Genomic DNA, 24,962 nt, shown 5'->3' on the forward strand with positions numbered 1-24,962 from the left:
AAAAAATCAAGGAAGGAAGATAGGCAAGGCCTCACCCATTTGTGACACCTTAACACAAACATCCTGAGTGTACCAAACATTTTGTCCAATATGGCTGCCCAATGGGGGATGTCAACATACAAGAATCCAGTCAGATGGAATTTATTTGGTGTTCAAAATGGTGCCATCTTTTTTTTTACTCACATTTCACATGATTTGACATGACACGTGATTGGTTCATTCTGAACACAGCCACAACTCCAGTTATTCGGGGGTGTGCACACTTGTGCAACCATATTACCTCTGTTGTTTATTTTCACCCACCTTCGAAAAGATTTAATATTCATTTTCAATTGAGTTATACGAGGGGATTTAAAATTCATTTTCAATTGAGTTATATTTATAGGGGAAAAGGCTTGAAATCTACATGACCACATTTTTTTATCATAAAAACCTGCCGTTTGAAAAAGGGTGTGTAGACTATAAATTATAATGATAACGCTGAGAATTGGGATTTGATGAAGTGAGGCAGAGAGATAGGCTGTGTTGTGCTTCGTGAGAATTACCTTTGAGTTTGTGGCTGACTACAGTAACCACCTCCAGATGTTTGAGCTCTATGACGGGTAATTTACAACTCTCCATACTGAATCGCTTACTCTTTGCTCTCTATGCAATGTCCAGTTTAATGTTTAATCCAAACACAGACTTGGGATAGTCGGACCAAGCCCTATTTATGGGAGGGTGGTTACTTGGATGCAGATAAGATTTTGCATATCAGAGGTATAACAAGTACAGAGATCTGTCATACAAAGCACAGCCAGACAAGCAAACGAGGACCTCCGGACGAGCAGCAGCAACCATGTCGAAGACCTCGACGTCCAAGGCCTTCGCTGCTGCTTTTGGCATCGTGACTGTGTCTGTGATTGGCAGTATTGCCACAATGATCATTTTTTACAAGATTGAGATTTCAACAATGAACCCGACGCCACGACCGCCCATCGTACCCACCACTATGGGACCACCGCCGGTCATGCGGTTGCCGACAAGTCTTGTGCCTGAGAACTACAAAATATTTTTTCATCTTCATCTCTATTCCAAAATCATCGAGGAAGTTAATGTCACCACTCCTAACCAGACAATGCTGTTCACTGGAAACTCAACTGCACATTTTCGTTGTGTTGAGACGACACAGAGCATTTACCTCCATAGCCGAGACCTGAGCGTTTATGATCCATTGGTGAAAAATGAAATTACAAAAAAGAAGATTGGGATATTGAGCATGAAGCATCACACAGATGAAAGTGATTTCTTGGAGATCCAGTTAAAGGATAAATTGGAGGCTGGAATGAACTACAGCTTGTTTCTGGCATTTGAGGGAGGCATATCACAAAATCTTCAAGCCTTGTATGTAAGCACATATGATGAAGGTTTTCCAAATTTGGAAGAAAATACCGAGAGGTAAGTGTGAGTCAGATCGTGATTAATACATCTGCTTGAGTACTATTTTCAATGTCATACGTGAAAACTAATTTAAACTGTGACACTAAAAGGTAAAAGATCCTCTTTAGCACTTGGTAGTTGACATAAGGCTGAATGTGTTGCGTATTCTGTACAGGATGAATACCAGCCATGAATGAAGGTAAATTTCAGTTATAGAATTAATCTTAAAGACAGTCAAAAAAAAAAAAAAAAAAAAAAAATATATATATATATATATATATATATATATATATATTTTGGAGGCAAATTGACTCTATCTTGTTCAGTGATCAGAAACCTTTTTGAATGTGAGGGTTACTACTTATGGGCTACTGTTATGTGCGGAGTTCTAACAATTTTATATATCCATCCATGATTAGGCAGACACCTGGATCAACTTTTGAAACATGTTTAAAGCGAGTGGGGGGTTTTGGATAATTGCACGATTCAATGCAATTGCCCAGCTAGAAAAACAACTCAACACAACTTTATTTTGAGATTATTTCATCAACAACCGCAAAACGTAAATTATAATACTTGGGACTGTAATAATCCAATAGTAAATAACAGAATATTTTATATATTTTGCAAACCGGAAGTGTAGCATTAGATTACTTCTTGTTGCACATATTGTGTAGATTGAAGTCTCCAACAACCAGAGCTGGGCAGTCCGTCCCAGGGTCGGAGCGGTCCGGCCTTGTCGGACGCTCACTTTTGGGGCGGTAGGTAACAATTAAAAAAAAAAAAAGGGTTCGATCAACAAAGGCCGGAGGTTGATTTTAGTCCGGCCCACGAATCTCGCGAAATGGCCAAACGACAAAAATTGCGTCAGAATGCGTCAAAAGCGCCACTGCCAACTGTTTGTCTACGAAGAGATGTGAGACCGCAGTGCTCGTTCAAGCGTGCCTACATTTCCTTATTCTGACGTCACGTAACCCACGTCTATCCATCTGCTACTGGGGCATACCGTTACAGGACGGGGGAAATACCATAATCCCTACTACACTAATTGTGTGTACTTACTTGCATTGGGCACGTTCATGGAGAAGTAGGAGGAGACGAATAATAAGGATTTGAAGAGTAAATTAGCCATCCATGCACCCATCCATTTTCTGTACCTATTCTCCTCACAAGGGTCGCGAAGGTGCTGGAGCCTATCCCAGCTGTCTTCGGGCAGCAGGCGGGGTACACCCTGAACAGGTTGCCAGCCAATTGCAGGGCACACAGAGACGAACAACCATCCACGCTGACACTCATAACTAGGGTCAATTTAGAGTGTCCAATCAACCTGCCATGCATGTTTTTGGAATGTGGGAGGAAACCGGAGTACCCGGAGGAAACCCACCCAGGCACGGGGAGAACATGCAAATTCCATGCAGGAAGGCCAGAACTGGAATTGAACCCACGACCTCTGCACTGTGAGGCAATTGTGCCACCGTGCCACCCCTATTTGTAAACTAGTTAAAAAATAATGTGAGTTCTTCAAATAAATAGATATAATTTAATTTCATACTCCGTAGTTCTTTGTTTCATTTCTAGCAATGAAAATGTACTTTTTTTATGTGCTCTGTTAATTTTTGAGAGCTATAGATAAAAACGTTTCTTGTGTTCTGATCGGTGGAAAACTATTTATTTATCACTCCACTATATATTGTGACTGAGAATGAACGGGTGACTTGAGCCCACTTGGTTGAAATTTGGCGGCGACTTGCTTGATATTTATTTATTTTTTACAGTAACTTACGATTTGTGACCTGCACGTATCTGACTTGCTTCCACCTCAGCCCTGAAGTACTTGATTGTGAAAATATTTAACTTTTTATTCATAGATTTCTTGCCAGTACACATCTGCAGCCAACAGACGCCAGAAGAGTGTTTCCTTGTTTTGATGAGCCGGAAATGAAAGCCGTGTTTGACGTGACAATCATTCACAGAGAAAACATGGTGGCTCTTGGAAATGAAGCCGTGGCAGGTGAATAAATACAATTTAGAATGCAATGATGTCAATGTGGTTTTGAAACAAGGCCGAATGCATACGTTAATACAATCTACGTACCTCCACCCCCTTCTTTCAGACTCCAGCCTTAGAGAAGACTGGGAAGTCACTCACTTTCATCCCACACCAAAAATGTCCACATACTTGTTGGCATTCACAGTTTCTGAGTTTACAGCCATCCCATCGAAGTATGAGCGTGTGAAAATCCAAGTAAGCTTGCGTTGACTTGAAGACGCATTGAGTAGTTTTGCTGTGTTGACTGGCAATATCTTTTGCTTTCCTTTCCACATTTGCTTCGGGTCTTAAGTGGACAAAATGGTCGGTACCCTTCCTTTAATGAAATTAAAACACAGGTAGCATTGGCGTGCAAGACTCATGGTGCAGTTATGGGACATCAGTTGATCAAAAGCATTCTGTTTGACCACAAAAACAAAGCAGTACCTGCTTTTATTTCATTCCAGGGGAAGTCAAGCCAGAAATGTTCTTTACAAGAATATTTTCTACGCAGGCCCGCTAGTCTAAACATGGCTTTCTGAAGAATATTGCATTTGTGGACTATTCATACAATACAATACAATACAACTTTATTTATATGAGTTAATCAGTAAAATCCAACTGTGGGCGGCCATTTTGTCACTTCTGTTGACTGAAAATGACATCACAATTTCTCACGGCTCAGATAATGACCAATCATGGCTCAGTTTCAGAAAACAGGTGAGCTGTGATTGGGCATTAAACACAGGTGGATTTTGATGCTTAACTCATATTCCCGAACGCAATATTAATCACAATGCCATGTTTGGACAAGTGAAGGCGCATAAAACATATTGCAAAGAATCTTTTGGGGTTGACTTCCCCTCTTATTTTCAACAAATCAAGGAACTAGTTTTTATTGTTAACTTTCTTTCTTTAATGGAAGGACACCATCAATTTTGTCCATGAGTGTAAATGTTTCAGTGGAGAAGAAAAACAAAACTTGGACCTTCTGTATTGTGTCTTCTCTGATTTTCTCATGCAGGTATTTGCCCGGCCAGAGGCGACTAAAGCTGGACACACTCAATATGCAGCAAGTGTCACCGCAAAGATTCTCAAGTTCTATGAGAAACGGTTTGAAATCAATTACCTTCTGAAAAAGCTCGGTAAGAATTTAAGCAAAGTCTTGGTGGATAGAATTCAGTGTGGGTCTCCATCTTAATGACACTGGTGACCTTTGATCAAAGTTCTTCTTGCAACTCAACTACGTTATGTATCATGGCATGTGTAATTAGTTTGAATTACTTGTGTCATTGTGAGCACGCACTGTCCCGCTTACAAACGTCACCAAACTCCAAGTGTTTATAAAGCTTCCTGATGTGGTCAGTTATGCTGAATCACTCTTTATCGGGGCTTCACATTGTGTATACGTGTAACCTCGGCTACCCGTTCAACTCTGCTGTTAACAGTCTAAATATCCAGTGATGACTCCTTCCTTTGTTTTTCTTTTTCCAAGGTATCATAAAATCCTTATAGATAGAGAGGGAGCAGTAAATGAAGTTATCTCAGTGTTATATAAAAAGTGTTGTCGCAGCTGATTCTCAAATATCTTATTCTAATATTAGTGTATTTAATTTCTGTTCATCTCAGTAGCGCTACAAATTCTACTGATTAGATTAGTAATTCAAACGCATTTCATTATAATCCTTTCAAACATGAAATCTGCAATCAAAACCCGAGGCACTTTTCTTTTTTGAAAATTAAAATCAATTTTTTTGTCGAAGCCAGCAGTCAACACTCTTTTTGAAACTCAGAGCTGTTTCCTGGTTACTGATTAATGCAAAGGGCTATCAGTTTGATCCGCATTTCTAAAATTAAACATTATCCCAAATTACCTTTAGTTTAGTTGTATATTATTAATGATTCATGGTTATTCGTCTATGTGCAGACACTATTCATGCTATTGATTCATAATGACTGCTTGAACAAGAAACAGAAATTATCAAAATGTAAGACTTTTTTTTTATTAATCTCTGCAATTGTTTATGTTTTCAAATGATGGCTTCGTCAACATTTCTAGGACATCACAATGTCTTATGACCTGTCTTAGAACAGGTTTGTGAGCTTCTCATGTGGTCCTTGGGGACCCATCTGAGACATCGTTCACATGTCCCCAACTTTAAAACATCTGGATTGTTTTCCCACAATGTGTCGCCTTGATGGGATTTCTGGAAGAATCTCACTCTTACATTGTGGATGTTTAATTGTGCTTTGTCATCCCCCCCAGATCAAATTGCACTGCCAGACGCATCTGCCGTAGCGATGGAAAACTGGGGACTGATCACATATGAGGAAGGAGTCTTGCTGTATGAAGAGGGAGTGTCATCATGGTTGCACAAGGAAACAATTGCTTATCTCATTGCACATGAACTGGCACACCAGGTTAGTAAAAAAAGGAAAGGTTTATTAAATTACAGACAATTTTTTCAAATGTTCCAGCTTTCCTTCCCAACACTGGCATAAAAAATGGTTTCCACACCATTAGGTTCATTCAGGACAGCTGGGTGCCTCATAGCGGAAGGTTTTGCTTTGAATCTCGGCTTTGGTCTTTCAAAGATGTGCCTTGTTCTCAATTTGTGTGTGCGGGTATGGCAGTGGCGGGTCGTGCATTTCACACGTAGGCCTTTAGTGAAGTCCTACTTGGTCCGACTTGAATAAATCCCCCTCATATTGCCATCATTTATGACGCCACGGCTGAAGAAATAATATACAGAAAGACACTTACGCACTACTGAGTAAGTGGTGGACGACCCAGCTTCTCTTAAACGGTCCGTCTTGAAAATGGCCTTGCAAGTGCCTCCGCAATTAAATCCACACTTTTCCCTCCTTCGGGCATTGAGGTTTAAAAAAAACAGAATATATTTTAGATTTTCAAACGGTCGCCAGTTACTACTTTCGGGTGTGTTCCGCATAGCGCTGCCCCCTCATGAATGAGTATCCAATCACAGGACGCGTTCATCACCTTCAACGTAATGCCAGCGAGAAGGCATCACTGTCATCAATTTGTGATCTGATTGGCTATCGCAGCTGTCTAGCAACTGTAAAAGCCCCCTTGAGACACACAACAGACGCCCCTACGATTGTATCTGAAGGCCTCGGACGAATTGTGCGTGCTACTGGTATCGTGAAATCTGCCTGGCAACACGAGCTAGCTGAATTATGATTGGATAGAAACTCTCACCAAAAAATACAAGACTATGATATAATATGACATCAATGTGAAGAATGTCATCATGATTTCTCGATTATGTTAGGTCAGCAGAGAAGGCCTTGAAGGCCTTGTTTGCCCACCACTGGGTTCTGAGCAGGTACTACTGTATATTTGTTCATCCCTTCGGTTGCCGTGTCATCAGTCATCATAATTTGATCGATGAATAAAATAATGAATCAAAATGCAGAATTCATATCATATCAAAAGTAACCTTCCTGTTGGTACACGCCATGGGTAAATAAGCTGTAAATAAGAAAGTCCATAATTTTCTTTTTATTGTTATGAATGGGTCACATTTCTACCTATGTGTCCAATGCTGCAGCACTGTAAATTGTGCCTATTAAGATTCTGCCTCATTTTGCTTGCAGTGGTTTGGGAATCTTGTGACAATGAAATGGTGGAGTGAAGTTTGGCTAAATGAAGGCTTTGCCACCTACATGTCAAACTTGGCACTGGATGAAGTGGAACCTACATTTAAAGTTGTAAGTTTGAATTTATATACAATTGTGTAATTTGAGAGCACAGATGGATTTGGCAAGCAATGACCCAGTAATTTGAGAATGGGTAGGTGAAGGAATAGAGATGATCTAGTATGTTTGTGCCTGTGTTTGTTTGTGGGGGGTCAGCGGGTTGGATCATTTCTATTTTCTGGTTTCATCTCTGTAAAGCACCGGTCTACAACCACTGGGCTGCGGACCGGTATCGGGCCGCAGCAACTTTGGACCGGGCCGGGGCAGTCCTCACAGTTGAAATACAAATAAAAAATTGTAGTTGACGCACGTCAACATGCTAATTGTCTCGGTCGTATTCCGCAAATTTTAAACACACAAGCTAGCAAAACAATAGCAGGTACGAAGCCCGCTCGTAACATAGAGCAACAACTATGCCAACCCTCCCCCAACACACACGCACACCACCAGCACCCGGTCCGGAGAAGTTATGGTGTTGTATGAACCGGTCTGCGGCCGAGAAAATGTTGGGGACCACTCCGGTAAAGCACTTTGCGTTGGATTTTGGATGTATGAAAAGTGCTGTATAAATCCAATTTGATTTGATCTGAGAAGTTCGTGCCTCTTTTTAGTCTTCTTTTGGGGCATTATGTGATGTGTTGTCTGTCTCCCCCCAGAAAGAAATGTATATCATGCGTGAACTCCATGCAGCACTCGAGCAGGACGCATTGGCGTCTTCACATCCTCTTAGTGTCCCACACAATAACATCCAGTCCACTCCAGAGATCATTGAGATGTTTGATGTTATATCCTACTACAAGGTATACTCAAATGACTAAAAAACAAGTACAGACAGATGTTATATACATTACGTATGTTCTCATGTACTTTGGATGTTAGCATTCATGTGATTCGTTTGTTTTTGCTGTAGGGAGCAATAGTGCTGAGAATGCTGGCAGACGCTGTGGAGCAAAGAGTTTTTGACAAAGGCATGAAAGTAAGTGTTGACATACTCGAAATTGTATTCTAATCATTGCATAGTATGTCTGCGGCATTTTCAATTTGAGGCAAAAACATTCAGAATGTTCCCAAAAATAAAGTTTTAGATGACCTGCGCTTGTAGAGCGTGACAGAACATTTGAGACATGCCTCGCAAAGTTAAATAATGCTCTAGGGCGACTTTTCTATCTCGCCCAGTCCGCCCGCCAACTCAGTGAATTATAGTCGGATGCGTGAGCCCGTTGACAGCAACATCATCAATTTATATCCCAACACCTGTTTTGCGTTTTTGTTTTTATTTAGAATACGAGGCTACATTTTCAACAGTTTCAAGAGTTCTATGAAATCCATCACTTCTGACTTTCCAGCTTTCTTCCTTCTCCTTTTCTCTCCTCTCGGTGACTTTGTATTATTTAAAACTGATTCTGTCAAGCATTTACAGACCTACTTGAAGAGGGACTGACTCAGTCCGACTGAGGCTAAAAAAATGTCAGAGGAAAAAAAAAGGGGAACAAATTTCATGGAAGTGTTTGCCACTAGAACAATAGAAAGTGAGATACTGTATCTTTTTTTCTCATTCACATAGGTTCAGCTTTATTAGTCCGGATGTGTCATCCTTGCAATGACGCCGTTTACATTAGGGCTGCACAATTGTAAAAAAGAAAGAAAAAAAAACAATTGCGATTTTTCCGACCAATATTGCGATTTGATTTACGTTTTCTGTATTATGCAGGTTTAAATGTATTAAAATGTTATGATTGTGAGTCAGTTTAGTTTCAGACAACTCATTTGATCAATATTATAACAATACACATCATTAAGGTCACCATTTGATTAAAAGTACAAGGCGCTCTCTAAGTTCTAAGCCGATGTTGTTTACCTTACGTTGTTAGCGTTATTTCTGCTCTTCTTGAATTGTTCGAGGTCAGATGATGTCACCTGAGCACAACTGGAGGTTTGTGATGACGTTTCTCTTCTTTACCTGCCTTCATCTTTAACTGACCACCTATTCTTACTTTAAATAAATATTATTTCTGGAAATATTTTTAACTGACAGGGAAGCAAAACAAACGTCAGTGTGCATCATGACAAAAAAAATCTGCTGGTACAGGCAGATGTTTTGTATTTTCCATCTTCCTGGTTGTTATGTACTCGGTATGTTCACAACATTGGAGGAAGCCTAGCCTATTTTCTCTCCCTTTTCCATCTTTCCAGATGTACCTTAGTGCTTTTAGATTGGGAAACACTGACCAAGATGACCTTTGGGACTGTATACAAAAGGCAAGTTAACAAAAATCAATTTTGAAATAATATGTATACGAGGAAGCAAACACAAAAGAAAAGCATCTTTTACACTGTGATGCTGTATGCGTTCAGGCTGTTGTTGATGACGGGGGTCACACTGATGTTGCCGAGACGATGGGCAAGTGGACTAATCAAAATGGATATCCCATCCTTACCATCAACACTACAAATGGCAAAATCCACCAGAAGCACTTCTTCTTCAACAGTTCTTTGGACTCTAGGTATGTGTATATGTTTTACATTTCCTAGCAAAACTGATCATTTTTTGGTAAGTTACTCTCACAGTCGGCAGAAAGCCGAAGGATAGATCACAGAGCGCACACCACCAACAATGAGAAACACAACAGTATTTAAGGAATATTGAAGTACAAAACATTAATGACCAAAAATGGAAAATGATGCTGACAAAATGTAGTCACAAAAACCATTACTCAGAGGTAACAAATTAATAAAAAATTGAGATTCTCACCTCAGCCACAATTTACTCTCTCTTTCGTCTCTGATATTTCTCACGTGTTTCACCTGAAATTCAACAAGCGAAATACTTTAAGTGAGACCTTGTAATAAGAGAGTCAAACTTGAGACTTAACGGAGAAACCTTAAATCTCTAATGTGTCTTTAATGTCTTTAAAGACGAAAATTTGCCTTTCCGGTGCTACAATGGTGCAATATTTGAGACTCTAAGCAGCGGCATTTCTTGTGTTTTCTCCCCACTTGGGCGTTCAAACCTGCACCGCTACACATAATTGGCTTGGAAGTGGAGCATGCTAACCTCAATGCCAATGCCACCAACTCGGTGGCCAGCAACCTCATTAAGGGCTCCGAGTGTCAGGTTTTAGGAATACAATTGCGCAGCGCATGCTGGCATCACTCACACAAATTAATTTGGCTTCACTATTCCATAGCAAATGCCAAAATGAGCTAACAGTCAATGAATAATCTTAATCTTATTTTCTAAATGCAATAAAGCATCGAAAAAACGTGACTTTAAAGCTGGAAAAATAGCATTGCATTAAATGCACAATAGATGATTCCAACTTTAAAATGGTTTGGACGACCCTTCAGTCTATCACACATTAAAATATGGTCCACATTAGGAGTGAATGTTAAGGACATTTCCACACTTGCTGTTAGGCACTAGTTTGAAAAATGTGATTACTGTGCCCATCTGCCCACCTGACAAATTCCGGATAGCAAATGTGAGATATTTGGTATGATACATGTCATGAAATGAAGCCTCCCTGCTTCCACAATATTTTAATGATAATGTTTATAAGAGCTGTTCAATTTTTGTTGGCTGGGTCCCAGATTACTGTTCCAATGATGCAATGAGCAATGTCAATCAATCCCGAGTATGATTATCTTTGTGAAAGCAGATCTTTAAATGGAGCTCTGCTATTGAGTGTTTCACTTTGATATATCGGATGTTGCTTTGCTCTATCTGCAAATGATTGCGTGTCAGGAGTCAGAATGCTCCCACTTTAGCCGACTCACTTTGATTATTGTCTCTTGTTTCGACGGTTCAGATTTTTGTGGCATATCCCAATCCGAGTGATGTCAAATACATCGGGAACCAATCTCATCTGGTTGAAGACCAGAAGCGCAGGTAAGAAAAAAGCTAATCATATTTTTTCTTTTTTTCCCAATCAATCGTTTGAGTCACACACAAATATAATCTCCATTTGGATTTGACTGTGCTGTACCTTTATATAGCATTCCGTCATAGAATTTGCCATGTTCTAAATATCTTCTCCCCTCTTTCCAATATATCCTTTATTTGAAATGATTTTTTTTTTCCAAATATTTCAATATTTCCTTTGCCGCAGTTAAAGACCCATTCATTTCTAAGCACGGAGATTGGATCCTTGCAAATGTCAATTGTACTGGATATTACCGGGTCAATTACAACCCAGAGAATTGGGTACGACTCCTCAAACAGCTGGACTCAAAACCAAATGTGAGTATTACGTAGGTTCAATACGAGACGTTTTGTGTTTCACCCCTTTAGGCTGAAATTGATTGTCAATGACATATTGTACACGGTTGTTTTCAATTTGTCTCATCTGTTTTTTTGCTGTCTAGCACATTCCAGTGATGAACAGAGGGCAGCTCATCGATGACGCATTTCATCTGGCAAGGTATTCCTGCAGTTATATTCTTAAATCTTTTAATCTGAGCATAATGAGACATAATGGGACTCCACAGATCCAATTTCTGTGGACCAACACAATTAAATGTTTGTTTGTTTTTTCTTTTTTGTCTCTCACTTTGTTCGACTTTACTTTTAGGGCCAAAATTGTTGATGTAACTCTGGCTCTAAATACAACGTGCTTCCTTCGCAACGAGACAGATTACATACCCTGGGAGTCCGCAGTCCAGAATCTTGAGTACTTTGTCCTGATGTTTGACCGCTCTGAGGTGTACGGACCAATGCAGGCATGTTTCATTCTGAGCAGTTTAATTACTCACAAATCTTACAGCACTATTTGTGACAATTTTGATACTTTGTGACTGATTTGTTTACCGGGGATGTAGCAATGTCTATTTGTAATCAAATCAAACGAAATGTAGAAAAAATTGCTTGAGAAACATTTGATTGATAGATGCAAGCTATCCATAACACTATTTTTTTCCTTTCAAGGCCTATCTTCGGTCTCAAGTTAAAAACTTGTACAGTTACTTCAGCAACATCACTGACAACTCTGAAGTTCCAGTGGACCATTCCTTACAGTAATTAACAAATATTTTCCTTGCACAAAAGTTGTGTTTGTATTTTTATCAGGTTGGTGTACTGCATCTATGTAGTTTAGCGAGCAGATTATACCGTTTATGCATATTAAAGGTCACTCAATGATTTATTCTTTTTTTTCAATTCTCAAGCACAATAAAAAAAACAAGTTGTTTATTGGTGCTTATATTGGCACTAAAGTAATTCTTTCGTCGCTCATTGTTCTTTAGCCTAGCTCAGCTGACTTGAGGCAAATGGCGGCGCACCGGCTGGTCGTGTGACAATCGCAGGGCACATTTAGACAAACAGAAATCACATACCAATGAGCAATTTAGGGTCTATAATTAACCAAAGAAACAAGGAAACTGTTGGAGAAAGGAGGAAATTGGAGCACTGGGAGAAAATCCTGGGGAGCGATACATGCAGGCTGAGCCACATTGAACGCCAGAATCAATGTTGAGTATGGCTATTAGGGTGGAGTTATGGGTTGCGATGAGGCAAGTTTCTTCTACTTGCAGACGTCAATCTTAAAGTATGAGGGGGGGAAAGCAAATGCGCACAAAGAGATACAATGAGATTAAAAGCATTTTCACTCATGGAGGCAGCATTTCGTCCACTACATTTGATCTTTGAACTTTTCATTTAGTGGAGCAGAAGTCTGCTTGTAGCACATATGGTGGACACCAAACGCAAATGCCTCATGGCCCCAACGCGTCAGCAACCTTTCCAAGAAATCAATGATGTGCTGGTTATGTTCTATAAATTGTCTCCTTTAATATTTCGTTGTGAGGCAACACTGACGAGCGGTTGGCATGTCCGCCTCACAGTTGAGGCTCTACTGTTTGGTGTTTGCATGTTATTGTCTTTTCCACAGTCCAAAAACGTGCAAGATAGTTTAAATTGAAGCTCCTATTTTGTCCATATAAGTGTGAATTTGATTGATTATGAATGGTTGTTTGGCTACACCCCTATATGTGCCTTGTGATTGGTAACCAGTACAGCGTGTACCCCGTTACTTTAATACCGTAAGGATCAGTGGTATAGAAAAAGAATGGAGGCATTAAACCTGTTCATACCACCACTTTGGAATTCTTTAGCGATGCTTTTGTTTTGGGGGTTCGTCTCCTCTTTGCAAATCAAATTGATCATGTATACAGTTTCAATCTGGAGATGGAATTTCCCATTCCAAAACCTTGCACTCCTTTCCCCCAGTGATTTGGGTCATTATTTTGCTCTATGATGAAACTGTATGATTATATTTTGTTCACATTGGCAGGCAAAATGTTTCTGTCCATTTCTGAGATCATTTAGTAAATGACATCATGTCTTTGATCTGTGAAAGTTTTTGAGCCCATCCCAGAAGAAGCCATGCCCTCATAAATCATGACATTATCGCTTCTGAGTTTCTCAGATGTTTGAGATTTTGAGCAGATCCTTTTAACCATTTCTGTCAATTTGGTAAAGGTTCAATATCTATAACTGATTGGGTGAGTGCTGGGTCGATCGGTAGACATTCTGTGCTATTTATTTAAAAAAAAAAAAATAAATCAATGTAGCAGGGCAATTTTGGGCAACAAGACACATGCTGTCTTTGGTTGATAGTCAATACAACAAACAAAGTTTACTGATTACCTTCCAAAGGAAATGACCCTGGGTTTCATTTCCAGGCACAACCAGATCACGGCTATTGACGTGGCTTGTACCAATGGACTCCAAGAATGCACCGAACATGCTACACGGATGTTTGACAACTGGATGAATAGCAATGACACCAACACCAACAGGTATGGACACACCTGGCAATGTGAAATATCTTGTACAATCAACCCATTTCTTCAATATTCTAACAATGTGGATGAGAATAGCTTGGTGTGTGTAATGTGTAACTGCACCACCAAAGAACATTAGTATACAGAATGTGCTCATTTACTTCATAGTTTCTGAGCCAGGAAAGGTTAGTAATTTTAATTTTTATTTGTACTGAGGGAAGTTAAGTTGTAGTTCCATGATGTCCCTGTTGACCACCAGAGGCGGTGCCGAATGGTGCGAAGTGTCTCTTTGCGTCATAGAACCGTCGTTACATACGTAACTGTCATTTAATTAAAAGGATGATCAAGTTCAATGCTGGCACCTTGTCTTCTGTGTGCTATTGGCAATCGTACGGAGCCCCTTAGGGGACATGGAAGAGAAAAAAAAATAATTTGCGTTCCCTCGCAAAATCTTTGCGTTCCCTTGCAAAGATTGCGTTCCCTTGCAAAGTTTGCGTTCCCTCGCAAACTTTGCGAGGGAACGCAAAGTTGTTGTTTTTTCCGAGTGAATGTTTATTTATTTTTTAATGCGCGTTTATGTACTTCCGGGTCAGTTTGACTACCCTTGCCTCGAATGCGCTGCTGTTCAAGAGACGACAGTACGTTGGAGGCGGCACTAATCATGGAGGAGGGCTTGGAACTGTCTTTCACTTATTTGAAAACCGTGCTTAATATCCAGAACTGATTTTATTTCTTTGTATTTCAAGACAATTTCAAAGTAAAATTCATTTAAACTCGCCCACGGGTGAACACACTCCATCTTTGCTGCGTTTGTTTACACGGAAGATGACCCGGAAGTACATAAACGCGCATTAAAAAAAATAAACATTCACTCGAAAAAAAACCAAAACAACTTTGCATTCCCTCGCAAAGTTTGCGAGGGAACGCAATCTTTGCAAGGAAACGCAAAGATTTAGCGAGGGAACGCAAAGTTTTTTTTTTTCTTCCGTGTCCCCCAAGGGGCTCCGTAGATTAGCGTTTGACTTTTGTATGGATACATATTTTCTCTGTAATGTTTTGTGCTCTAAAGTGGATCAGGGTGTTGAATTTCACAATTGCACTGTATTGGATTTACAGAACATCCGTAGGAAGAAATAACAAAACCATGCATCCCAGAAATTGTGATAATGTTTCTTGTGTGTGTGTGCGTGTGTGACTCAGTATTCACCCCAACCTGCGGTCAGTCATCTACTGTCAAGCTGTGGCCGCTGGGGGAACAAAAGAGTGGGAGTTTGCTTGGAATAAGTTCCAGACCACCAGTAAAACCTCAGAGAAAGACCAGCTTCGTAAAGCGCTGTCGTGCACTAAGAAGATCTGGCTTTTAAGCAGGTGACGCTAACAGTGACGTTCATTTTACTACGGCCACAGATAAGCTAAATTCCAAACTAGACGATGAGCTAAACGAAAGTCTTGCTTATCTTGCAGATACCTGGATTACACTTTGGACCCTGAGAAGATACGACTGATGGATGTTACTTCAACTATTAACTACATTGCCACAAATGTGGCAGGGCATGGATTGGCCTGGAATTTTATTAGAGCACACTGGGACTACGTTAGTCAGGGGTTGGTTCTTTATTCACTTTTCAAATCTGTGTTGTCATGATCTCTGTCCGAACATGGAATGCAATTTGAACACCACAGGCGCAGGCATATTGTAATTAATGACATTCCTAATGGCGGTGTCTGTAGTTTATTGATTCAAGGGTAGAAGTTGGTTCTTTTACGCGACAAACGTATTTTAGAAATGATTGGCTGGCAACCAATTCAGGGTGTACTATCTGAAGCTACCTGGGATAGGCCCAAGCACGCCCACAATACTCGTGAGGAAAAGTCACTTGGATGAATAGGAAAAAAAGGCCTCAGGTTTTTAAAAAAAAATTAATTTGTGAAAAAATGTGTTTATTGATTAATATGAGGGATTTTTTCAACTCTTGTTCTGAGACCACAGATGTGACCATGTTTATTCTTTCCTACTTGGCTGTGGCCCTTTTATTGTACATTGACCACTGAAGTGAGCAGTTCTTTGAACAAACATCGGCCATAAATCCTATGAGCCACAGTGGTTAGTTTACATTAAATGTCATCTAGTGCAAAGGTCATCAATTGTAATCAGGGCTTATCTTGAATTCTTCCTCATAAAGGCCACAAGGAAGTGGCGCTGATTCATTTCAGTCGAAACGTACAAATGTAATGTGATCTTATTGAAATTATTACTTCAAACGTTCTGTCTAAATGTTTTCAACATTCCAATTATGTTGTTTGTAATATATTGTTATTGTCTGTCACCAGCGATGGAGCCAAGCTGATAGAGGGTGTGACCAGGAGGTTCTCCACCCAGTTCGAATTGGAGGAGGTAATTTATCCTTCGTGGTGATGTTATAACAAACATGTCAGAACACAAGATGAGTCACTCAACTGAAGCTGTAGATTCTCATCACGGGTTGCATAAATGAGCCTTTCATCTCCATATAATGCAAAGTTGTTTTTTCCAACAACGCTGGATGGCGTGACAAACTATTGAACAACCATGTTAATATTTTGATCTCATCAATAAGGCATATATAGGAACTTAAAGGGGAAGCCAACCCCAAATATTTATTTCCGAGAATATGTTGTATGCGCCTCCGCCATGGCATTCTGATTATTTTTGCATTGGCGGAATATGAGTTAAGCAGTAAAATCTACCCATTTTGACATTTCGGTCCACCGAAAATGACATCACAGTTGCTCAGGGCTCAGCCAACAGCTTCAGAAAACAGGCCGTTATCTAAGCCCAGAGTAACTGTAATGTGTTTTCATTGACAGATATATAAAGAACAAAATGGACAGCCCCTGAGAGGGCTAAAAACGGATGGATTTTGTCATTCAACTCATATATCACAAACGCAATAAAAATCAGAATGCCATGCTTAGACTAGTGAATGCGCATAAAACATTTTAATGCAAGTAATTTTTTGGGGTTGACTTCCCCTTTAGGGGATTTCTTTTACATTTTACATTATGATCCAGGCGGCTAGCAGTTATTTTTTGTTCACTGTTTAGTTTGAGCCTTTGCACACTGGAAAGACACACTTTTGTCACATTTTAAACAATGTACCTCTGAACCTTTGCAGTTGGAGAATTTTGCCACAAAGTATGATCTTGGTGCTGCTTCCGGGGCTGTGGACCAGGCAATTGAGCAGGTCAAAGTCAACATCGAGTGGGTCAGGGAGAACAAGGATACCGTACTGGATTGGTTTCTAAGAAGAACTGATTACGACATTTAGCATTTGTTTGGTCCATTAGCAGGTGAAGGCAGCTTTGTCTGCTGTAAAATCCAGAATCTAGAGCAACTCTGAAAATGAGTCCAACAAAATGGACCAAAAAAAACTGACTGATGCACTTTTCTAAAACCCAATTCCTGAGATGAATACAGGATGTAAACAAAATGCAGATTACAATCCAAAATTAAACAACAGTAATGAATACTTATTTATTTATATTACATTTTCCCAACGCAATTGGAAGAGATGAATGCTGCCAATGTCCAGATCCAGCTTCCACATATATCAGAGCCAAAGAACAGACTCTTACCTGTGTTATAAAAAAGGGGGAATATGTTTTACGTAACCCAGATGTTTCATGTAATCATATGACCAAATAATTGGTGTACAAGGCTGAAATGTAGTCATTCTGTACAATGGAGCGCCATCAGATCATATTGGAACCTTGTGGTCAATGGTATCTAACGTACAATTGTGACATATATTAAAACACCAACAAGTTCACTCTACTTATTTATTCATCTGTTCTACACAGCATCTATTGAGCAAAAAAACCTCCCCGTGAGTCCAGAAATACAAAGGAATGCAAATAATGATGGGCAGTTTATAGTATTTATGTTTATTGTTTACATTATGTATAACGTGTGTTTGCCATATGTATGTTTGTAGTCATAGATGACAAGTGGGGACAACTCACCGACCAAGTGATGTATACTAAAGAAATGTAAAAAAAAATAAAATTAAATGGAAAAAAACATGTATTGAAATTCCATTGATTTTACACCCTTTTCCAGCAATAAATCATCAACTAAGCTTGTTCTGAAAGGAGTTCATGTATAGCAAACTCATCTTTTGCATCCATTTTCAATGTATTTACAGTTTGATGCATTTTATATATTTAATAGTGTCAGGGTTTATTAGAAATGTTCAAATTGTGCATTGCTACATTTATAGGGGATTTCGGGAGTGTCGAGACCCATGTAAAGATTCATGCCCGCCTGCAGGCTGCCAGCTGCCGTCTGCCCCCTGAGACTTGACACAACTTTAGTGTAGCTAAATGTCCGAAACGTAACCAGTTGGTGCTCATGTGCGCATTCTTGCTCTTGTCCGCCTCGAAAACACTTATTTGGAGTCTCCATTAATAATGAGAAGAATAACTAGAGTTCTGAAAGGCCATTGCAGCCCAGGCCACTTTGTGGTACTTGCACATTAGGGTAGGGGCACATCAGAATTTGATTTTTGGGGAGAAAATGGCACAATAATCCTCTAAAATATGGAATTTGCTTTTGCCTTTGCCGATGGGAGTTTTTTTGGGTATTTTTAAACCTTCAAAGACCACTTTGTTTTCTTGTCAAAAGGTGCGGCAGAATGGCAGTAGCTTTTCACAAAACATCACAAGCTTTGTTTTTTCAACATGAAAGCCGTAATACTCTTGAGAGAAAATATCAGGTAAATCAGATTAGAATGACTTCCTGTTAAGATTAAGAGACTTTGATCTTGGTGAAAAGTAGAACTGAGGCTGCTTCTTTGAAAATTTGTTGGGGGGGGTGCTACTACTTTTGTTAGGCCTGATGTGTGTGCCAAGTTTTATGGGCTTTTGTGGACGATTTACCCCTCAAAATCAGCTATGTTTTCTTGGCAAAAAACTTTTGCCACAGCAAAAAAACACAAACCGCATGTCTATAATGAGGTAGATCTGGTTAACGCACTAAGAAAATAAACTTCAAAGATCATGTATTTTCTTTAGCCAGTAGGTGGCGCTACCATTATGATGAAAAACAAGTTTTGAGGCGTCTTCAGGCCTGGACTCTAATCAAATGTGAGACATTATGACAAGGCATGATCATCTAGGTCACATTACAGCAGCTTTTGGTGTCACGGCAAAGCCAAATCTGAAAGTAAATTAAAAATGGCTGACTTCTTGTTAGGTTTAGCAAATGGCTTCAAGAGTCTTCTTTGTGTCTATGTAAAGCAAATCATGCATACAAGAAGCAGGACAAGTCAAACAACAGAGATTACGTCGGTCAACATAACAAATCCAAAACATAATTCTTGCCAATTTTACTTAAAGGAGAAAGAACACTTCAGTCTCCCTTTGGCAAAGGCCACATGTACAAGTTGGGTGTCCTGTAGGGTACCAAAGCGATTGGATCCAAGACCAAGATCAAGCTGAAGTTGAGGCGCTTCAATCTGGAGGCGGACCAAGAGCTCAAGCATGATGATGTTTTCTCTTTAGTCATCCTAAGTACGAAACAAAATAAAGGTGTAAAAGCGCACCCTTGTGTAAGTTGTTCTTGCAATAAACAATATACAAAGAACATACGTAGGAATTTGCGTTTATTTTACTGTTGATGCTGCCCTCACCCATTCATCCTCCTGCGGTCCCTCTCCTTCACCTCCAGGCTTCTGAGTGTCATCTTCTCCAGATTTGTTGGCCATAATCTTGTCTGTCCACGATGCTCCAGTATTCTCATCCCCAGCAAAGTTACACTTGGACACTGTGCCACCATCTACTTTAGCTAAGGAGACTACAAAAAGCAAGAAAAAAACTGAAGTGAATCGAACTGTGTGAATATATAATCAGTATAACATACATGTTATATGAGTGTGGCCAATTTCTTTATTAATTAATTGATTATTAATATAATAATATTGTGCAGGGCACACATAGACGAACAACCATGCGCGCTCACACTCACAACAAGGGGCAATTTAGAGTGTCCAATCAACCTGTCATGCATGTTTTTGGATTATATAATATAATAAAATACATTATATATTACTCAATTTAGTTATATGCGCCCCTATCTTAAAAGACCACAAAGTAGCTGGACCACAGTTTTATAAAAGCATAGTTACACACATCCATGCAACTGTTTTCGGACAGTATTCTCTAACATAAAAACGTGTTCCTATGAAGTGTTACTTATTGCTTATAGTGCCCTGAGAAATAGGTGAAAACTGGTAACATCATTGCCATACGGACTCACATATAAAGGGGCTGTCTCCTCTCGTCTTCAGTCGAATGTCTGTTTCAGTCTCCAGCTCTGTTTTGTCCATCTCACATTCGGGGTACCAGAAGGCCCATGTCCCGTCAGGTCTGTGCTTGTCAGTTACCTCCACCAGTTCGGCTTTACGTATCAGCGCTGACAGCTGCTCCTCTGACAGGATGTCTGACTCCCCTTTAGATTCCACCTCTACATGGAAATATATGGAAACACGAGCACACGGGGGTACAGATTAAAATAAATTACAGACACTTGAATTCTCAGGTGTTCGCTCCATTTCCATCCTTGTTGACTAGTACCGAAGTACACGACAGTATCTGCAGATTTAAAGAAATCTTCAAGACTTTTTTTAAGCTGCAATCAGATTTTATTTAAGACCTGTCATCATATTCCGGTTCTTGGCGGTCGGGTCGCGAGAACAGCAGCTGAAGCAGAGAAGCCCTAACTTCACTTTTCCCAACCAATTCGTACAGCTGTTCCCAAGGCAGCAGGGATGTCCAGGGTATTTTATATATTTGTACATGGAAATACTACATAGCAGTGCTATTCATTGTGTTTATGATATTATTAGACAAGTGTGGTTTTTAAGGATAAGGCCTTAATTTAGGAAAATCTACAGTAAGTATTGACTTAAGGATACGCTGACACCCTGCCTGCCTGTAATACGATTGTGTTACCGTGCATCTCGTTCAGTTTGAGATGCAGACGTAAAATATTAGGAGCAAAATATTGCTTTGTTTTGTCACATGAATATAAATTTCAATATTTCACTTTCATATAAGTACTACTACCACTAATGATAATAAAAGTGATCAACAGGCCTGATTCAAACGCACATCGACTGTGTTTTTTTGTTTGTTTGTTTTTTTACACTCCGTTGCTGAGGACAACGTTGCTGCAAGTGACCTCTTGCATGGAAAGCCCAGCCCAAAGTTTTCCAAGTTGTCAGATTGATTACCTATTCCATTATGGAGCAGGTGTCAAACTCAAGCCCGCCACAATACTGATAATTGAACAATAACTCAACAAACTATTATCCTGTACTTCTGATTTCAAAACAAGGAAGCCATGAATTTATTCTGCATATAAAACAATATGAGATGGTTAAACATTTACCGTATTTTCATGACCATAAGTTGCACCTAAAATTCCTAAATCTTCTCCAAAATGGTCGGGGTACCTTGTGTGTGGACCGAGTTCCAAAAATCTGTAAATGTGTGACTTTCATGAGCGCGCCGCTGGACTGATTGGGAGCTTTTCCTGCTGCTACGCTGCTTACATGGAGGAAAGGCGGACATTCCTGACGACAGAATGTGGACTAAAGGGTGTGAAGGGTGGGCGTGAAAGACGGAAAGTCATGCCCTCAGTGGGTGCCGATATGTAGAGACAGTATTTGCATTATGAAAAACATTTCTTTGGTTAAGGATCCTCGAAAATGGCACCTCCCAAGAGACACACCTCGCTCGTAGAGTTTAAACTGTAAGCTATCAATAACACGGAGGGGCATTGGAATCGAGCAACCGCGTGAGAATTCAAGATCAACAAATTAATGGTTTGCAAGTGGAGGAAGCAGGAAGATGAGCTTCTTCTCTTTTTTTTATTGATATAACTTTTTTTGAACATTGAAAATTACAAACACACACAGAGGATAATGCACATTTGGTAAAGGTATGTCAACTTAATTAGATATATGAAATAAACAATGGGCATTTATTAGTAAAAAAAGAATAATATGGAAAACAAGCTTAGCCAAGTCAAGAAGACAGAGCTGAGTACACAGTGTGTTAGCACTCTCTGTTGGAGAAGGTTTGCCACTAAAGTCAGTTGATAACAGACCAGTTCCCGTCTATGTAGGTGTGGGAGAAAGCGGAATAAAAAAAAATATCCACAACGTCGTAGTCTGTTTTATCATTAATGTTATTGCAAGCAAGAAACATCACAGATTAGATTAACCTTTACACATCAGACGCTGCCCACAAGCACACCACTCACACACGACATTTTTCTAACCAGCCATCTGATTGGGTGAGGCTGAATCACTCCCAGAATGCTTTGCAGCACTTGGGATATGAATGGCGTGAGAGATACATGTTTTGTGTTAATTGTATTTCTTTGTTCCTTGTTTTGGTTGTTTCATTGTTTTGTTGATGTTAGGTCATAGTTTTGGTTTTGAAGCAACACCGTGACCGTACATAGTGTGTTCACTGCAGACTTGCCGACAATGTGCGATCAAGCGACGTGCGTCTGCCTACATTTATTAAAGTTGCTGGAGTCTGTCAGTGACTCATGAGCACCACAGTATGTTTAGGGTTCGTACACCTTTTGCATCACCAAATTCAAGCACTTTTTAAGGATTTTCAAGATCAATTTTGCAGTTTTTCCAGTACCCCTCAAAAGGCGAAAACCAGTGCGAACCAATCCATGATATTTGAGGTCACCAAAAGTTTTCTAGATGAAAAATGGGGAAAATCTGATCAAATCCTATCCTAACATTGAACTTGCAGTTATTATTAACTAAATGGGGCATAGAAAATAACGTAGTGTTTCTGTAGATTACTCAATGTCATTGGTGTTGGCATACCTGTCTCCATTTGTGTTGTTTTATCGAATTTCTTGTTCTTTTTCTGACAGCATTGAATGTCATCGAACATCACAGATTGAGTCACACCATATTTCTGCTCGTAAACTGCATAATGTGATATAAATACACACACCTGCAAAGTTTCAATTTCACTCATTTATTAACAAAACCGTTCCTGATTAATATAAGGATAACAAATTAAAGGGAAATATTTAGTTTCTTTCACAATACCTCAGTCACATTTTATTGAGTAGATCTTGCTTCATATTTGTGGCTATGATTATGGCAATGTTACAATTTTAATTAAGACAATCATTAACCTTTTTTTTTTGCTTTCAGTGAGGTGGCCAGACAAGTTAAGTAGCCAGTGGGCAATTTTAAAATGGTTTAGCAAAAATGAAAATATATTTTATCAACTGGACCTATGCTTACTTTTCAAATATTTAGACGACAAACTTCTGTTCTTAATGCAAGTCTCTCACTTTAATTTTTTTTAATGGTTTTAATTACACTTACATGTTATCAATGAAACAAAACATACATGAAAATATAAACGACAACTTCTTTTTTGTAGTCATTCACAACCTTGCAACTGTGGGCCAGCCATGACACTCAATGCTTACTTTGGACCAGTGATTCTCAACCAGTGTGCCTTGGCACAGTAGTGTGCCCTGAGAGAGTGTAAATACAGAAATAGCACCTGGAACTGAGTCTGCACCGTTGGATACGGTGTGCAGTACGGTCATGAAAATACAGTATTTTGGTTTCACCATCATAACAGGCTAATGAGGGAAGCCGTAATTACAAAGTGAACTGGAATAAAAATGAATTTGACCCAGGATGATGAAAGTGCTAAAACATATTAAGAATGTAAATATTGATCATATAAAAGTCAGTTGGTTTTTACTTACTGTAGGAGGACATGAGGAAGCCTGTGTTGACCTTTCTGGTGTCACTGAAGTTTGGTTCAATCTCTTTCCCACTAGGGTCATACTTTCGCCGATGGATGCGTCTAGGTTTGATATAGAGCACATGGTAACGAACCTGCCAAATGAAAAAATATTGATTTCTGTTGAACTTTGTAGTTTTGATTGATTGAATGTTTAATATTTTTGCTACATGTTTGTTTGGAAGAGAAAACGTGTGTGTGTGTGTGTGTGTGTGTGTGTGGGGGGGGGGTGTTAAAACATTTTACTTTGTAAAGAACATTTGAGATAAATTTCTTAATGTCAACAATTGAGTCTGCATACAGTACCTTCTGATTGTTGACGTCAGTCAGAGCATGTCTTGAAACATCAACAAGGATTCCTTCAAGAATGACTCCAGGACCACTGCAAAAGGAACAACAACTAAAATAAAAAAGCAGTAGTTGTATATCTACACACAATACCAAGAGAATAAATGGTGACATATGTCACAATTAAAACACAAGAGTAAATGTAAAATACAGTTGGCTTAGAAATCAAATTCGGATGCTTTATATGCTGTCATTGCGAAATGCCTTTTAAAACGATGACGTCACTACCCTGCAACCAAAAGCTACTGTATTTTTGCACGCATGCCCCCTAGAGGCCGTGAACACGACAGTCACATGAAAATTTAACTTTAAGTGTCGTATGCTTTTATTGGCGTTCTCGCCCTCGAATGTACGCTTAGCAAATCAATGATGTTCTTTTAACAAGATCCGAAGTTTTTCCCTCTGATTGCGCCGTTACAGCGTAAATGACACTTTAAATCAGAAGAGGTAAATGAACACAATAACAGTTTTGTGCCGTAACTGGATTTACTAAATTATATACAACAGTTTTTACCTACCTTTCATGTGAGCCGGGTGACCACACACGGTCATATTTCTCATTGTGTACTGGTTTGTTCTTTAAATTTGTGTTATGATAGATTCGGCTCATTTTCTCTGCTCGGTATTCCCAAAAAATCTTTTCTTGTTTTTCCTGAAACTTACATTTCCGGTTCCGCCCGAATAAACGATGCGCTTGGTTTTCACACTGTATGGTACCGGAGGTTAGGCGTTATCTTTCCGTTTTAGTACGTTAATTAGGGGAGAAAATAAAGCGATTGAGGAAACAAATGCAAGTATTAAAGTAAACATGCAAATTCAATAC

General features: G+C 39.4%; 2 protein-coding genes across 2 annotated transcripts; one reads left to right on the plus strand and one right to left on the minus strand.

The window, feature by feature from the left end:
- Positions 1-838: 838 nt before the first annotated feature.
- Positions 839-17,986, plus strand: anpeplb (alanyl aminopeptidase, membrane like b). The gene is given in 20 exon segments (XM_088298731.1): positions 839-1,443; positions 3,288-3,430; positions 3,534-3,664; positions 4,473-4,593; positions 5,715-5,869; positions 7,067-7,180; positions 7,825-7,968; positions 8,079-8,144; positions 9,362-9,427; positions 9,524-9,672; positions 10,978-11,057; positions 11,278-11,408; positions 11,534-11,589; positions 11,740-11,887; positions 12,093-12,181; positions 13,847-13,963; positions 15,149-15,316; positions 15,413-15,553; positions 16,280-16,343; positions 17,104-17,986. Coding segments are annotated over 20 exon segments (2,841 nt in total). The 3' UTR covers positions 17,257-17,986.
- Positions 17,852-24,929, minus strand: arpin (actin related protein 2/3 complex inhibitor). Its single transcript, XM_088298737.1, has 6 exons — positions 24,658-24,929; positions 24,098-24,173; positions 23,754-23,886; positions 20,244-20,450; positions 19,618-19,781; positions 17,852-19,494 (listed from the first exon to the last, which is right to left on the minus strand). Exons 1-6 carry the CDS (start codon positions 24,747-24,749, stop codon positions 19,486-19,488), a joined length of 681 nt encoding a protein of 226 aa, XP_088154863.1. The 5' UTR covers positions 24,750-24,929; the 3' UTR covers positions 17,852-19,485.
- Between the last annotated feature and the right edge of the window lie 33 nt (positions 24,930-24,962).

Source organism: Idiotropiscis lumnitzeri, chromosome 6 (genome assembly GCF_059441095.1).
Source record: "Idiotropiscis lumnitzeri isolate Australia: NSW breed Sydney's pygmy pipehorse chromosome 6, RoL_Ilum_1.0, whole genome shotgun sequence".
In the NCBI taxonomy this organism is placed as follows: domain Eukaryota; kingdom Metazoa; phylum Chordata; class Actinopteri; order Syngnathiformes; family Syngnathidae; genus Idiotropiscis; species Idiotropiscis lumnitzeri.

Excerpts from the sequence above, each read along its gene's own strand:
- arpin (XM_088298737.1), bottom strand. The coding sequence starts at position 24,749 with ATGAGCCGAATCTATCATAACACAAATTTAAAGAACAAACCAGTACAC. Across the intron at positions 24,174-24,657 it reads TCACCCGGCTCACATGAAAG|TGGTCCTGGAGTCATTCTTG; the intron begins GTAGGTAAAAAC and ends TTCCTTTTGCAG. Across the intron at positions 19,782-20,243 it reads AGGAGACAGCCCCTTTATAT|TCTCCTTAGCTAAAGTAGAT; the intron begins GTGAGTCCGTAT and ends TGCTTTTTGTAG.